The 16,745-nt window shown below is 41.0% G+C and overlaps 2 protein-coding genes and 1 long non-coding RNA gene across 7 annotated transcripts in view; 2 read left to right on the top strand and 1 right to left on the bottom strand.

Moving 5' to 3' along the window:
* Positions 1–16,745, top strand: part of LOC127599835 (uncharacterized) — a 117,778-nt gene that overhangs the window by 52,555 nt on the left and 48,478 nt on the right. The window lies entirely within an intron of this gene.
* On the top strand, positions 6,527–11,380 carry LOC127599750 (tubulin alpha-1C chain-like). Its single transcript, XM_052063964.1, has 5 exons — positions 6,527–6,699; positions 8,109–8,133; positions 8,646–8,868; positions 9,977–10,125; positions 10,207–11,380. Exons 1-5 carry the CDS (start codon positions 6,542–6,544, stop codon positions 11,182–11,184), a joined length of 1,533 nt encoding a protein of 510 aa, XP_051919924.1. The 5' UTR covers positions 6,527–6,541; the 3' UTR covers positions 11,185–11,380.
* Positions 14,160–16,745, bottom strand: part of LOC127599693 (golgin subfamily B member 1-like) — a 62,810-nt gene continuing 60,224 nt past the window's right edge. For all 5 annotated transcript variants that reach the window (XM_052063822.1, XM_052063820.1, XM_052063821.1 and 2 more), the window contains one exon: positions 14,160–15,317. In XM_052063822.1, the coding sequence (XP_051919782.1) occupies positions 15,159–15,317 (159 nt within the window). In that variant the 3' untranslated portion in view covers positions 14,160–15,158. The remainder of the gene's footprint in view (positions 15,318–16,745) is intronic.

Genomic DNA, 16,745 nt, shown 5'->3' on the forward strand with positions numbered 1-16,745 from the left:
GGATTTGGAAATTGTTTGCTTGAAAGCTCCAACTTTAAAAATCAACAATCAAAAAAAACTGTCATGGAGGGTGGGGTGAAATATCAGTGTATGGTTTTAAAAGAAACACATCAAAACACATTTGGGGCTGGGGGGTGGGGGGGGGGGGTGGATAGCTATTTAGCTGTTCATCCACATACACAGCAGCGGCAGACCTAATTGCAAAGTGGGCCACAATATAGGGCAGTCTGAGAAAAAAACCCATGAAGGGCTAAAAAGAGGATAGGAGGCAAAGGAGAGCGGCGACGCAATGCAGGGTACAAACACAGCACATCCTATGACTTAATATGTAACCATCGCATGTTCAATGGCAGAGAACATTCATGTTGCCCTACACTGTATTACAATCGAGTATGTGATCACATTAACTGCTTGCAATTGGTAATCAGCTGAAAATTTCTCAAGTAATTTAAAAAACAATTCTAATTAGTTAGATGTTGAGATGGGGGCCCGGTAGCCCAGTGGCTAGCACGTCGGCTTCACAGTGCAGAGGTTCGATTCCAGCTCTGGCCTCCCTGTGTGGAGTTTGCATGTTCTCAACGGGCCTGCGTGGGTTTTCTCCGGGTGCTCCGGTTTCCTCCCACATTCCAAAAACATGCGTGGCAGGCTGATTGAACACTCTAAATTGTCCCTAGATGTGAGCGTGGATGGTTGTTCGTCTCTGTGTGCCCTGTGAATAGCTGGCAACCGATTCAGGTGGTCCCCCGCCTACTGCCCAAAGACAGCTTGGATAGGCTCCAGCACCCCCCGCGACCCTAGTGTGGATTGAGCGGTTCGGAAGATGAATGAATGAATGAATAGATGTTGAGTTGAAGTTATATTTTGTTTAGTTTTACAGTACAGTCAATGAACCAATAAACACTTATCAATGATACTTTTTGCTACGTTAAAGAAATCTGCTGGAGTTTGCCCTGTTTGGAAATACTGTGTAAGTTCCAGAATCGGAAAACAAGCAAACAACAAACCAAAAAAAACTGAGAGGTTGACAATGAATGAGCTGTGACTATATATACAGTGCCGTGAAAAAGTATTTGCTCCCCCCTTCTCACTTCTGTTATTTACCGGTATTTATTTATTTATTTATTTTTGCATATATATCGAATGGCAATTGAATTTATTATGGCACCAAAAAAAAAAATCCAAACCTTTCTGATCCTATGTGAAAAAGTAAAATAAAAATATATTTTTTTGTTTTTACTGGCAAGACCAGTGTCATCAAAAAGAATTGAGCAAAAGAACGAAACATGTTTAAATGTTGTCAATTTGTAAAGATTTTCAAGACTTCAAAAGTGGGCCAAAATTTAGCTCTTATTTCCAATTTAAAACAATGGAATGCCCTGTGCCTGAATGTCTTTTGCAAAGTGGTGTAAGAGCCAAGAGAAGCCTTTTCAGTCAAAATAAGCATAGGCAACCACTTTGATGAGGGCCTTGAATGCAGTGCCTGATAATGAGCTGGCTATAAAATGGCATTATTAAATAACATCAAATCTATAAAAGCTCCTGCATGTGAACGTGAAGCTTTGATAGCCTACGTCATTATTTCAGATGGGAATAACTCCACTCTTGAAACTCTTTGAGTTAATGTTATTGCAATTATGGCCATTGGTTTGCATTTATGTCACATTCGTTGGTCCCATTTCATGGTACTTCCAAAAGCAGGTAGTTTTATCACTAAGCCAAATGGAAGGAAAAGCAAATAATGTTTTCAAAATGCTACAATACTCATAGGACAGAGGTTACACTGGAAGTGTAATGAAAACATTGTATACCATCAGACATTAATCCTGCAAAGTATAACCCAATTGTGATGACGACGGCACTTAACGCCATTGATCCTACTGAGAGGATGAGGTCAAAGTGGGGCCACTGATAAATGCATACCCACAGGTTTATCTGAAGATTTCCCTTGAGATCTAAAAATCTTTATTTCTACTTTTGGTATCACAGAGAATCTTCATTGATTTCCTGTCATGGAGCAAACTTCTGTATGGTGCTTCGTCATCATTAGTGAACAGAGCAGAGCAGAGCAGAGCAGAGCAGAACTTGTCTCTGATTGTCTGAATTGCCTACAGTAACTCTTCTGTGCACGGTGGTGGAACAATTCTCACATTGTAAGTCATAAGAATTTTCATTCGAATACCAGCCTTGGTATATGGATTGTTCAAGTAACAATCAATTGAACAATGAGAAGTGAGACACAATGTCTCACAGGTGTGCAGCTCTTCCCCATTGACTGACAACAGAAAAATCAACAGTTGATGCAGAATGAGGTTTAACGAGTTGAATGAAAGATTTCTCATTCAAGTACTATATGACAGACTGGAAGTATTATGGAGGGGCCCGGTAGCAAGTGGTTAGCGCGTCCACCTCACAGTGCAGAGGTACCGGATTCGATCCCAGCTCTGGCATTTTTGCGTGGACTTTGCATGTTCTCCCCGTGTCTGTGTGGCTTTTCTCCGGGTACTACAGTTTCCAAAAACATGCATGGCAGGCTGATTGAACACTCTTAATAGTCCTTTGGGGTGTGAGTGTGAGCATGGATGTTTGTTTGTCTCTGTGTGCCCTGCGATTGGCTGGCAACCGGTTCACAGTGTCCCCCGCCTACTGCCCGAAGACAGCTTGGATGGGCTCTAGCATTCCCCGCGACTCTTGTGAGGATAAAGAGGATCAGAAAATGGATGGATGGACTTTGGCTATATTCACACTGCAGCTAAATTCTGTTTTTCCCATATGCGACACGTATCAGATTTGTTTATGCAGTGTAAAACATACAATTACAATATTTTTCTGAACTCGGCCTTTTCTATATGAGGATACAAATCGGATATCTATGCAATGCGTCTGCAGTAAGAATGCTCATCTGCACACATCAGATCAATATGTCATCATATCCTCACAAGGGTCACGGGGGGTGCTGGAGCCTATCCCAGCTGTCTTCGGCCAGTAGGAGGGGGACACCCTGAACCGGTTGCCAGCCAATCGCAGGGCACACAAAGACGCACAACCATTCGGTACAAGGAGAACATGCAAACTGCACACAGGAAGGCCGGAGCTTGGATCGAACCCATGACCTCTGCAGTGTTAGGTCGATGCGCTAACCACTCGACCAGCGGGGCGCGAACAGCTTCAGTGAAGGACATAAAATAAAAGAATTGGTTTGCTAGGCAATCGCAGGGTACACACAGACAAACAACCATCCACACTCGCACCAAGGGACAATTTCGAGGGTTTCATTAACCTGCTTGGCATTTTTTTGTTTGTTTTGAAATGGAGTAACCAGAGATTCCCATCTTTAAACTCGTCTCAAAACGCATTTGTATTCTATGGCTTTTGACTCAGCATGACTCAGACTTGATCTTACTTTTGATGTTTTTTGCTTTTTACTGTCTTTGTTATTAATTGTTTTATTGTTTTTATAAATGATACTTGCTCCATGTACAGCAATTAGTATACAGTGGTGGTTGTTTTAACGTGCTCTATAAATACAGTTGAGTTGAGTTGAGGGAAAACCCACACAGGCACGGGAAGAACATGCAAACTCCACACAGGAAGTCCGGAGCCGGAATCGAAATCGTACCCTGCTCCTTTGCATTGTGAGACCGACACACTAACCAGTCTCCCACTGTGCCGCCCTCACACAGAATCAGAGGTCATCAATCAATTCTGTCAAAATTAGATTTTGGTGAATACGGTCGATGGGCGGGGCCAATGCATTTGAAATTTGACAGTAAAAATCTTTGTTTACAGTGTAAGACTGGCATGGCTCAGGTGGTAAAGTGGCTTTTTCAACCTGAAGGTCGTGGTGTGGTCATCAACCCTTGAGTGACTTTTTAAAAATAAAACGATACTATGCAAGTAAAACTATTTTTCAAAAAATATCACATCATTTTTTTCATTGCTCAATAGGTGGTTCAGTGCCTTAATTTTCATCATCTTGACAGCAGTTGGGCAAAAGTTCTTGTCTTTTTTGTATTATTAAATAGAATTACTAAATTGTGATAATCCAATTGTCACAATAAGTCACAACTTGTCACAAGGAAACAAAGTGAGTGTTATCTGTAATTATGTACAATATTTTGGGAGTATCATTTATTTCATTGCCTTTAGCATGCTTCAGAATTTCTTGTTGACATCTTAGAATGTAGATGGGGGGGGGGGGGGGGCGTCACACATTTATTGAACGCCCCTTTCGTGAATCCTGCTTGTTCTCATTCCACCACCATATGTCCTTTTTCTTTTTTTCCCGATCGCTCTCCTTCAAAAAGCACATTAATCATCGCACTCGCCCACGTTTTCACCTCTACCTCCCCTTTTCCTCGTATTCCTCTGGTGTTTCAGGCAAGTGGGTCAGTGGCAACTGCAGGACTGCCTGAGAATCACGTGCACGAAAGGAACAGCGGTTAACCCAAAGAAAGGTTTTGGAAAAAAAAGAAAAACGTGTGTCAAGAGTGTTCCTCCAGAAACCACCAAATGGCTTAATTAAAGCGTGTGAAGACTGCTGCTCAGTGGCAAAAGTAGGAACAGAGGCTCGCCAAGTTTCTTCAGGTTTTTGTGACGTAAAAAAATCTACACAAAATAAATCAAAACAATATCAACTAACTCGTTGACTAACCCGTACAACTGAAGTGATAAATATACATTCTCCCGAGGGGAAGTCAAAATTAAGAACTGAAATGTGGTTGAACAGATTAGCACATCCTTTTATACTCGGTCGTGTTCAAAAATGTATTGTTTTTCTTTTGTTAAATGGTAGTCATCCTGTTAGCTGTATCATGTCAAAACCGCTTGGATGTTATTGATACTATCATTTAAATGCCAAATATTCGCATTCAAATCAGTAGTATAAATAATTGTTCAGTGACTCGGTTCGATCATTCCGGGATTTGAAACGGGTCAATTATGCCATCTAGTGGATTCTGGTAAATATCGAATGCCACAAACTGGTAACATCCTTTATCAACTCCTTTACAGGAAGTTCCTGCGACCTTTGGCACGTTGTTGTTTTGCGTTCACACCGCACCGCAGTTCCGTCGAACATTTATGCATTAAGTTGAGATGACCACACAGACGTATTTACAATGTAGGTGACTACAGAAAAAAAGAAACAATAATGGCATTAAGAACACGTTTTCAATTTGTGAAACGAATGAGATCCTGTTATGAACCATGAAAGAAATATCCATCCATTTTCCGATCCGCTTTAAACCTCACAAGGGTCGCGGGAGGTGCTGGAGCCTATCCCAGTTGTCTTCGGGCAGTAGGCGGGGGACACCCTGAACCAATCGCAGGGCACACAGAGATGAACAACCATCTGCGCTCACACTCACACCCGGGGACAATTTTGAGTGTTCAATCAATCTGCAATGCATGTTTTTTGTTTTTTTTTATGTGCGAGGAAATCGAAGTACCCAGAGAAAACCCACACAGGCACGGGGAGAACATGCAAACGCAACAGAAGGGAGGCCGGAGCCAGAATTGAACCCTGCACCTCTGCATTGTGAGGTTGACGCTCTAACCACGAGCTCACCGGACCGCCCGTTGCAATATAATAAAACAAATACTATTACAGATGGTAAAAGGTCAATTTACTCTTTTGTTTTGGCTGACATGCATGTATTCCTGACAAAATATTGAGAATGTTCCTGAAAGGCACATAGGTGTTTGCATATCTGGAAACAACTCCCGAACCCAGATTATGCAAACACCTTGTGCACTATCAGGAACCATTCCTCAATCATCTTTGTCAGGAAGATGCATGTCAGCCAAAACAAAAGAGTAAATCTGCAACCGTTTTACTGAGGTTGTTGTCAGTATTGTAGAAAAATTCTGCATCGTAATATGTACACTGTAGGACGGGTGGCACTGTGATCGGCTGGTTCACACGCCCGCCTCACTTCGGGGAGGTGCAGGATTCGATTGTGGCCTTCCTGTGTGGAATTAGCATGTTTTCCCCATGCCTGTCCGGGTTTTCTCTGGGTACTGCGATTTCCTCCCACATTCCAACAACATGATTGGCAGGTTAATGAAACACTCTAGATTGTCCCTAGTTGTGAGCGCAAATAGTTGTAGGTCGATGTGTGCGCTGCAAGTGGCTGGCAGTCAGTTGGGGAGTACCCCACATCCTGCCCGCAACCCTCATGAGTCATGAGGATAAATGGATTCGGAAATGATGGATGGATCATGTGTCCACCCATTTGGTTGCTTGAATTACTGTAAAATATTAAACACAGCTGTCAATATGATGCAATCGTTTTGCCACCATAATAATTTCAGGCAGAAAGCGACACACATAATTAATAACTAATAATAAGAATTATTATTAGTGAATAATTAATCATTCGTTAATTTTAATACAGCAGTGATTTACGTTTGTTTCCGAATACGTGCATCCCTCATGACGGCGTTATATATTTGACATAATAAGCGTGACTGGAGACATGTCGGGCGCCGTCAGTCTTTGGCACGTCCGCCAATCTCAGTTGCGTGTTGTCAGTTACAACGCATGGTGATGACGTCACTCACGGAAAGCCTTTTTGACGTTCTTTTCTCTTTTCCTCAGGGCTTGCATACGCTTCCCGAGTTCAACAGACGAGTGAGCGTGCTACTTCTTTGTGCAAAGTCAGCGTGTATCCATAAGAGTGTTTCCTGCTCTTTTACAAAGTGAGTCAAATCATATCACGTCTTAACAGTCAAGGTGTTATTGCTCGGGAGTCGATTATCGGTAAGCTCCATTATTTCCAACAAGATAGAAAATGATAACGGTGGTGAACATTCAGGCTTTGTTGTTTGTATTTTCGTCAAATATGGTTTTGAATAATTGCGTTAAAACGAGTACCATCGCTGCATATAGAATCTTCCAACATGTTGTATTTACTGTCCTTTATGACTCGTATGTGGTTGATTGCGTAAACAAAGTATTAGTAGCCCGACATTAGAAACCACAAAAAAAAAAAAAAAAAATCTAGTTTGAATACTTAACTGACAGCAACAAAAGTTGAAAATCATTAAATTGGTCAACAGCAATTTTTAATCCGAGATTGATGTCTCCCAAATTTATTTTTCATGCAGATTTTTTTTCACGGCTTTACCTTTTGGCTGACTCATCAGATTTTTGAGATATTTTCATCTTGTTTTTCAGTTTGCACGTAAAACTACGTTTTCTAGTAAGTGTTCAAAGTTATAAAACCCACCTGTCACTGAACCTAACCCTGAATTCATAAATGTTACGTATTATGTATATATTGTGAAAACCTGACGTGTTGGATAATAAAAAAGAATTGGAATCAGAAAAAAGCATCGAAAACAGTTTTTGCATCTGTTTTAAAAAAAATACAAAATAATTGGAAACCAGTTGGGTATACGAAAAAAGAAGAATTGGAATCAGAAAAAAAAGCATCGAAAACAGTTTACTCGCATCTCTACTTAAAAAAATTACAAAATAATTGTAAACAAGTTGGGGTTTTCCCCCCTAAAGGTTGGTGCAATTTATGTACAGTATTATGTCAAAATGGCCATAAATCGTGTACTTGGGTTGAGGGATGGGGCCAGAGCTGCTTCTTTTGGTGTCCATTAGTTAATGCGGGCTACCAATTTGATACACACTTCTGAAATAACACTTCTGCTTAAATTAACTTCAACAATGCTATGCGGTATTATGATTTATAGTCATTTATGTGAAGACTTAACAAACTGGCAATGTGTGTATTGTAGATTTTTTACGAACAGAAGTATATGCCATTATCTCCTTAGATGAAGTTAAGTGGTGAACTGTATACACTGCCGTGAAGATAAAATATTCCTTTATGGCTAAAGCATCATTTGAAGATTTGCCAGAGGTCACAATGTATTGTGACGAATCAGAACAACAGAGAAGTTGATCGGACCATCTTTGTGGTCGGAACAGGGACAATCCGAGCGGGAAAGTTCCGACGTCCCACATTCTTTGAATGCAGCATGTTTACTCTGCATCACTATGTAACAGTCGAACAGTGAGATTTTCTGCCACTTTATAAAGAAATGAACTCAATCACATGGTTCTAACCTGTCTAAACTGCTGCTCCTTCTTTCAGAAACCACTCTCCTTTAGGAAATATGGTGAGTGTGATTTGATTTCCCTTGGAGCATTTGATTTGAAATTCAAGCTTAGAAACTGGATGTGTTACCACTTTTGGTCTTTCTAAAAATAGCCATAATTTTTGAACCAAGGATGAAAAGGTGGTGGAGCAGCAACTTTCGAGAAACTTTCAACGGGAAATGTTACAAAGGAACTAATAATACTCAGTTGGCTAAGTTAGACATTTCCCGTGGACAATTAACTAAAACATTGGGGGCAATTCATAGAAACTGATTTACTGGTAAATGATCACACAAACATTACCATTAATTCTCCGTTAGTCCCTTGGAAACTTACTGTTGTTGAGACTTTCTTCTTGACCCATCCGGTGTCACCACAGCAAATTATATGCAGTTGATAAACTGAAGAAATGATAAAAAATTGAATTGTTTCACAAGCAAATATTACGTTGAGAATCCTTATCAAAGATGTTAGAATATATTCAATAGTAATGCTATCCCGATCAGTTAACATGATATTCCCTTCCCTGCAGCGTGAGTGTATCTCAGTGCACGTTGGACAGGCTGGTGTTCAGATTGGCAATGCCTGCTGGGAGCTTTACTGCCTGGAACATGGAATCCAGCCCGATGGACAGATGCCCAGTGACAAGACAATCGGAGGTGGGGACGATTCCTTCAACACTTTCTTCAGTGAGACCGGAGCGGGAAAGCACGTTCCCAGAGCTGTCTTTGTGGACCTGGAGCCCACAGTCATTGGTAAACGAACTCATCTCTGAACTGTTGTACATCAATAGGAACTAAATATAGGAACTATATAAGGAAATAGGAAGTCGTTCAATGCCCGTTGTTTTAAAACAAAGAGAACCACTCAGCTGGGATTCAGCTCCAGCACACCCGCGACCCTCCTGAGGTTCAGATAACGGATGGATGGAATCTGTTGAATGCCAGCCAATTTCGAGCATCTTTCATGGCTCACAGAATGTTTGTTTTATGATGAATATGGAAACACAGAGCATGCCAAATAAAGGATTACTTACTTATTTTGCTCTACCTTATTCCATATTTTTAGTAATCAGGAACCAGGGATGGTTTCACCCAAATAACCCAGTTTGGACCCCCCCCCCCCCAAAAAAAACAACGCTTGAAAATGTGATTTTTATGCTGATAAAAAAAATCCTGTCCCATCGTGAGACAAACTATGGTGAAAACTACTCTCATCACGTCCTGTTCCTGTTCAGCATGATTGCCAAAAATATTGCATTTTACTCATTAATCAACATTTTGTTGACACCCGTTCTCCCCATGGACTTTCACTATTTTGTGCAACATTGTTTTCCCTGCTAGATTATCCCGCTCCTGTTTGCTTCCATTAATTTTTTATCCTTTAACCTTATGATGAAAGGTAAAGTTGACTCCCATCCCATGGGAACCCTGAGGGATTCTCAAAAAACGCAGCCTCTAGTCTGTGCGTATCGTGCAGTGCGTCACGGGTTCTACTTCTAAATTAAAATAAGCTGTTCTCTTTTCGTTTTTTTATGACACTCTTTGTAGTAAAATTAACGTAACAAACGCACAAATGACCTGAAATGGTCAAATTTCCAGAGATCTTTCATGTTGTCAAGCATACAGTTTTGATACACAGCTCTCATCCAAAAGAAAGCCAATGCTGACATTTGCTGTCTGTATATATATAAATATATATATATATTTTTTCACTTTACCATTTTACTTATCAAACCAGAGTTGGCCAACAATTTTCTTCGCCCAATTCCAGAACAAAACAGTTGTTGACTCCTCATTAGGGACGCATTCAAATAGTAAATTTAGCACTTCACGTGAACTTAAGTTGGTTTGTTTCCCTTAGACGAGGTGCGCACAGGAACCTATCGACAGCTCTTCCACCCTGAACAGTTAATTACTGGCAAGGAGGATGCAGCCAACAACTACGCCCGTGGCCACTACACCATCGGCAAAGAGATCATTGACCTGGTGCTCGACAGAATACGTAAACTGGTGAGAAGCAAAGTGCACATTGAATTGCGATGAACAAAGACGAACGTGATGGCCAACACATTTCTCCCCCCGTGTCACCAGGCTGACCAGTGCACTGGCCTTCAGGGATTCCTGGTTTTCCACAGCTTTGGGGGCGGTACCGGCTCCGGGTTCACCTCCCTGTTGATGGAGCGCCTGTCTGTGGACTACGGCAAGAAATCCAAGCTGGAGTTCTCCATTTATCCGGCACCACAGGTGTCCACGGCTGTCGTGGAACCCTACAACTCGATCCTGACCACGCACACCACCCTGGAGCACTCTGACTGTGCCTTCATGGTGGATAATGAGGCCATTTACGACATCTGCCGCAGAAACCTCGACATGGAGCGTCCCACATACACCAATCTGAACAGATTGATCAGTCAGATCACTTCCTCTATCACGGCTTCCCTTCGTTTTGACGGCGCCCTCAATGTCGACCTGGCAGAGTTTCAAACCAACTTGGTACCGTACCCTCGTATCCACTTCCCTCTGGCTACCTATGCCCCCATCATCTCCGCTGAGAAGGCTTACCATGAGCAATTAACTGTTGCTGATATCACTAACGCCTGCTTTGAGCCTGCCAACCAAATGGTGAAATGTGATCCTCGTCATGGCAAGTACATGGCCTGTTGCCTTTTGTATCGTGGCGATGTGGTGCCCAAAGATGTAAATGCTGCCATTGCCACGATCAAAACCAAGCGCACCATCCAGTTTGTGGACTGGTGCCCCACTGGTTTTAAGGTGGGAATCAACTACCAGCCACCCACTGTGGTTCCTGGTGGAGACCTGGCCAAAGTTCAGAGGGCCGTGTGCATGCTGAGCAACACAACGGCCGTCGCAGAGGCCTGGGCTCGGCTGGACCACAAGTTTGATCTGATGTATGCCAAGCGCGCTTTTGTTCACTGGTATGTGGGGGAGGGAATGGAGGAGGGAGAGTTCTCTGAGGCCAGGGAGGATATGGCGGCTCTGGAGAAGGACTACGAGGAGGTTGGGGCAGACTCTGTTGATGATCAGGGAGAGGAAGGAGAGGAATATTAAGAAGTACAAAGGAACTAAAATACAGGAAAACAATGCTTGCTTAATTCCTCTGTGATCCTGCATGTATTTGTTGACTATCAGAAAATAAGTTGAGTTGGGCCACTCGAAAAGTTAACTACCCCACATTCCCTTTCTTTTTTCAAATCAGTTACGTATTTTGGACACAATTGCCAATTAAAGATTATTACCAACCTTGTTATCTGTATATTCTCATTCAACTCAACTGTATTTATAGAGCCACTTTAAAACAACCACGCTCTATTAGAAATGCTGTTCATGGAGCAAAAATGATTTAGACAACAACAAACAATAAATTAAGACAGTAGAAAGCACAAAAACAGTCAAACTACAAATCAAGTCTCATGCCGAGTCAAAAGCCAAAGAATAAAAATGAGTGGGACCGGCAACGGAAAAGGCTCAACCTCCTCTGAGCATCCGCTTCGTTCTTGGTGCCTCTTATAGATCTGATCTGAAGTGTCTAATTCTAATTAAATCAAATTACACACTATTGCCCCTACGCCAGGGGTCCCCAAACTACGGCCCGCGGGCACATTTGACCGGCCCTCTAACCCTCCCGTTGTCCTAGGGTCAAAATGACCCGTCACCGTGCTAAAAAAACCCTAAATTATATATTTTTTAACTTGAAATGTTATGACTTTTCCTAGATTGTTCCCAACTGCAGAAAAATTGAAATGTTTTTATTCACATTTCCATGGACGCTGTACAAAAAAAAAGTACAAAGGTGGTCTTCGGGGCAAAATGACCCATGACGCAAATAGGGTTGAAATCAAGGTCACAAAGTTATCTACACACCATAGAATGTTTCATTGTTTTAGTTGTGTCTCACATCAATTACCGTAGTAGAACACATGAACAAGACGGTAGCAGACATAAACAAGACAAGATAGGTGGCGTGCTCGTACATGGCAGAACTCTGTGGATTTCAAGAGAGTTGTTTATTATTTCCTGTTTTTTGTGAAGAACTCAGAGAGGTTTATTTAGTTATTTTGTTTCCTGACTTTTGGAAAGGGTTATTTGGTTATGTGTGGCTTTCTGGGAAACAATAAATTTTTTAAGCTCCTCTACGATCGTTGATGTTACAAACTGACACCGGCCCCCCATCAGAGAAGGGAAAAGTTATGTGGCCCTCACAGGAAAAAGTTTGGGGACCTTTGCCCTACGCGCTCCATCCCTATGCGGGTTCATAGGGGCAGAGGAGCTCAAGAGAGGTAAGGTTTAGCGAGGTACTTTAAATATTTGAAAACAAATACAGTAATAGGATCTTAAAAAGAACTATAAAGTTCCAAAGGGAGCCAGTAAAGGGATGCTAGAGTAGGAGTGATGTGCTCCCAGTACCAGTCTATCAGCAGCATTCTGGAACAACTGGAGATGCTTAATGGAGGATTGGCTGACTCCAAAGTAAAGTGCATTACAGTAATCCAGCCGGAATGTGACGAAGGCCTGAATTACTGTGTCAAAGTTCTCTTGAGAGAGGATAAGCTTGTCTTTAACCAGGTGCCTAAGATGAAAGAAGCTGAATGTAACAACAGCAACAATTTGCTGGTGCAGCCACTGTCAATCACTGTCCAGTTTAAAACCCAAGTGCGAGACTCTTTGCTCAAGATAAGGACCCTCGGGGCCCAAGTCCTCAGAACGGGATGGGATGTACAAGGACCACTGGTACCAAACATCACTTATGTCCTCTTTTCATTGAAATTCACAAAATTCATTCTTTCAGGTCATTGTTTTCAGGGCATTCTCTTTGAGAGAGTCAATTACAATTGACTCAATATGAATATGGTAATGAACAAGGTTTAGTACAAGGTCAATCATACCTGCTCCAATTGCAGTGATCTCCAACCAGGGTACCACAGGAAATTACCTAATTTAAATTTTAATTATTGAAAAAATTAATCACTATATCTTTGTTAATCCAAGAACAACTCAATGCTCTTCCATCCGATGGCAGATGGAACCATGAACTTGTTTATCACCTATTGTCATTCATACGACTCTTGTCAGCTTTGTTAAAAAAGGCCCATATCTCACTTTAGTCTATTTGTGACAAAATTAAAATAAGATCAGCATTTTAAGTGGTGATACCTTTGACAATTGTTTGGTAGTGCGGCATAAAGATGTTTGACCCCCCCCCCCCTTAAAAGTGTTCATTTCACGGATGATTTTCGGTTGTTACCGAAGTAGATCGAGCATTACGATGCTTCTATTCAGCCAAATACTCAAAAACTACTGTATTTGGAAAATCACAGAAGACCGTCTGAATATAACAAATGTCAATATTCAATGACTAAGTACAGTAAGTCAATGGCTAGATTTCAACTAGAGCATGATTCTTAATTACAGACAAAAGTAAAGTCACAAGCAGAAAGGAAAGCTGGCTCTGTCATATACTACTTCCATCTAAGTAATACATCCATCCATCCATCCGTTTTCTGAACCGCTTAATCCTCACTAGGGTCGCGGGGGGGTGCTGGAGCCTATCCCAGCCGTCTTCGGGCAGTAGGCGGGGGAATACAAATTTGTTTTATTTGCAGTATGTTATGTGGTCCAAATAGTAAAACACCCAAGTACTAATTTAACGTCACATCCATGTATCACATACCAGGTATTTGAACACTCCTTGTCCTCGTACTTTTGCACCTGTGCTTATTAAACAAATCTGAATTGCTATTGCTGTTAAACAGTAGAGAAAACAGCATCTTTGAAGAAGATGACTGCATGTGAGATGTTATCTATCTGAAATCCCTTGTTTGTTTCAAGGATGAAGGTCATTTATTTCAACCCTTCTCGAGAGAGAGGACAGCGATTCAAAAGTTAATCTCCCAGACATGAACGGATGCACCCCCGCCCAAAATATATCCCGATCTAGGTTAGAATTTCATGCATGAAAGGGTTAACATCCGGCCTCGTCAAAATTAAACCGTAGGAAACAATTAGTCATAGGCCAAGACAATAAAGAAAATCAACTGGCTTTTATTCTTCTCTTTAGATACGGTGATCTGAAAATAGTTCAGAGAAACAGAGTATTGCACCAAGTGCAGAGCTTCACGTCATCAAGGTCGACAATATCACAAACTCTTGAAAACCGTGGAAGTAACTGCACATTTTTCAGTAGTGTAATCTTTCATAAATACGTTCTGTTTACTCCTCACATCTGTATATACAGAGCACGTGACCATTGTGACATTTCACAGATCAGATATATATATATATATATATATATATATATATATATATATATATATAAAAAATCAGTAGATTGGGCAGAATAATATATCTGTGATGTCCATAAATAGGAACAAAAACCCTCAAGAGTGTTTTTTGCGTTGATTTACAATAACACAGGATATGAAATGAAGCATCCTACTGATCTCAGTGTTCGGATTTCGCGTGTCTGTCATTGAGATAATGAAAAACCCAGGTGCAGTTACAGTGCATAGATTTAGTCAGCATATGGATTACGTGCAATGTTTTAGACCGCAAGGAGAAATTGTACCAACATTTGTCGAAAGGAAACAACCACAAGAAGCGTGAATGTGTTGTTGTTGACAGTGAAATCAGGATGTGAGTTTAGATTTCCTGTATTGAGGAACATAACAGAGATGGCTTTCTTCTTGTTCGTGGGATTTCGTGAAGACTTCACATCCAAGGCTTCTCTCCTAGTCCTTATTTTCATATGGTTCTGGATAGGCTATTATCACTCCTTTAAGGCCTTGTGCGGCAAACCGAATTTACAGATTATGTGATTCACACCGTGCAATTTGTACAGCTACAACCAAATCTGTTCAGCAAAAATGACAATTGACTCTCCCAAGGATGAACATCCCGGTTACCTGACAGTGCCAGTGTTTTATAAAGCATGTCGAGTTGGGAGTGTGTAATATACACGTAAATTATTATCTAGTCAGCTGTTGATTTTAACCTTTGGACCAACGTCCAACTTGTTGATTACCTTTTCAGAGGGCACCGGTAAGGCACATTAGGACAAGCAGGTGAATTGTAACCAAGTAAGCAAGAAAGAAGTAACGTGAGCGTGCACGGCCCGTCAGCAGCCGGGAAAAGTACAGGCTTCTTCCTCTGAACCAACGTCTGCATGCCAGCATCCCACCTTTCACCTGGAAGTACAAGTGGCATACAAATCAAGACACTGAAATCTGGTTGGGGGAATAATTGCATTTCGAATAAGGCCCCAAAAAAAACTTGGGTAACAGAACACGCTGTCACAGTTTCTGCTTGGAAAAAACATGACTGTATAACGGGTGGAACCGATTTGTCGACACATCCACTTTATCACTCTGCAATTGTTAGCGCTTGACGACGATGAACCCTTTCATGCCACCCTGTAACCTGATAACATGATAAGCTGTCCATTGTAGTAACCGCTGTCCCTCAAAATCACCACTCCCATGTTTTTACATTAATACCAAGTGTAGAGAAATATTTGATTAAACATTAAACAGAATGGTAGCACAGGCTGACAACCAGCCGAAATGCTTCCGGGTTGAGTGAACGCTGGCGCGTGTTGGCTGCCGCTGCTCAACCCGTATTGTTTCATGTTTTTTGTTATTGTAAAGTGTCCTTGGGTGTCTTGAAAGGCGCTTATAAATAAAATGTATTATTGTTATTATTAAGTCAGCATATTTGATCAACCTATACTGTGATCGCCAACAGTGAATATCTGTTAAATTGATTATGATTTTTAGTTGTCACACATTTGCATATTATGAATGATAAATTCATTATGCCTGCAATGGAGAACACTTATGCTTTCAATAAAGATGTAATTATGCTTTTCATAAAGATATGCTCACATTTATAATCAAGAATGCTAAGTGCACTGTGTGACAGGCGCAATCACCTTTCCGAGAAAGTCGTTGGGAAGAGATCAGGTAATAAGACAAAACAAGAGCAAGGTCTGACGGAGCTGTCAACACCAGCTGCAACCAACTTACTTGGTGTTTTTGTAATGATTGGACACATGTAAATAATTTTCACTTGCATACACACACACAAAGTCAAACAAGTTCAGTGTTTTCAGTCTTCAACAGCTCTCACCCTTTAGGTGTGACACACCCATGTATAAGATTCCCAATGAGAAATAAATGAGAGGGGGAGTGGGAAGCAATTAAGCATTCACTTAGAATTTCATGGCTGCAACACATTTGATTTAATAAATGTTTGGGAACTAATGTTGGAAGCGTTGTAGGAAATCTTTGCCATGTTTGCTTGATGTACAGCTTCAGTTGTTCAACAGTCTGAGGTCCCAAGTTCATTGGAATTGGGTTTGCAATTTTGAGTATTACCACAACCATATGACTGACCTAAATACATTTAAAAAAGCATATACCACCATACAATATGGTATGTCCTTTTTTTTGGTGTGAAATCCCAATGGCGATTTTATCATGTTTTTTTCCATCTACAATTATTCAGGATATTTTGCAAATGATTTCAGAGAAAGAAAAAAAACAATTAACCATTTAAAATCTTAGTTCTCAACAGAAAATGGATAAATATATATATTTTTTACAATACTGTACTCC

This window comes from Hippocampus zosterae, chromosome 4, assembly GCF_025434085.1.
Source record: "Hippocampus zosterae strain Florida chromosome 4, ASM2543408v3, whole genome shotgun sequence".
Lineage (NCBI taxonomy): Eukaryota > Metazoa > Chordata > Actinopteri > Syngnathiformes > Syngnathidae > Hippocampus > Hippocampus zosterae.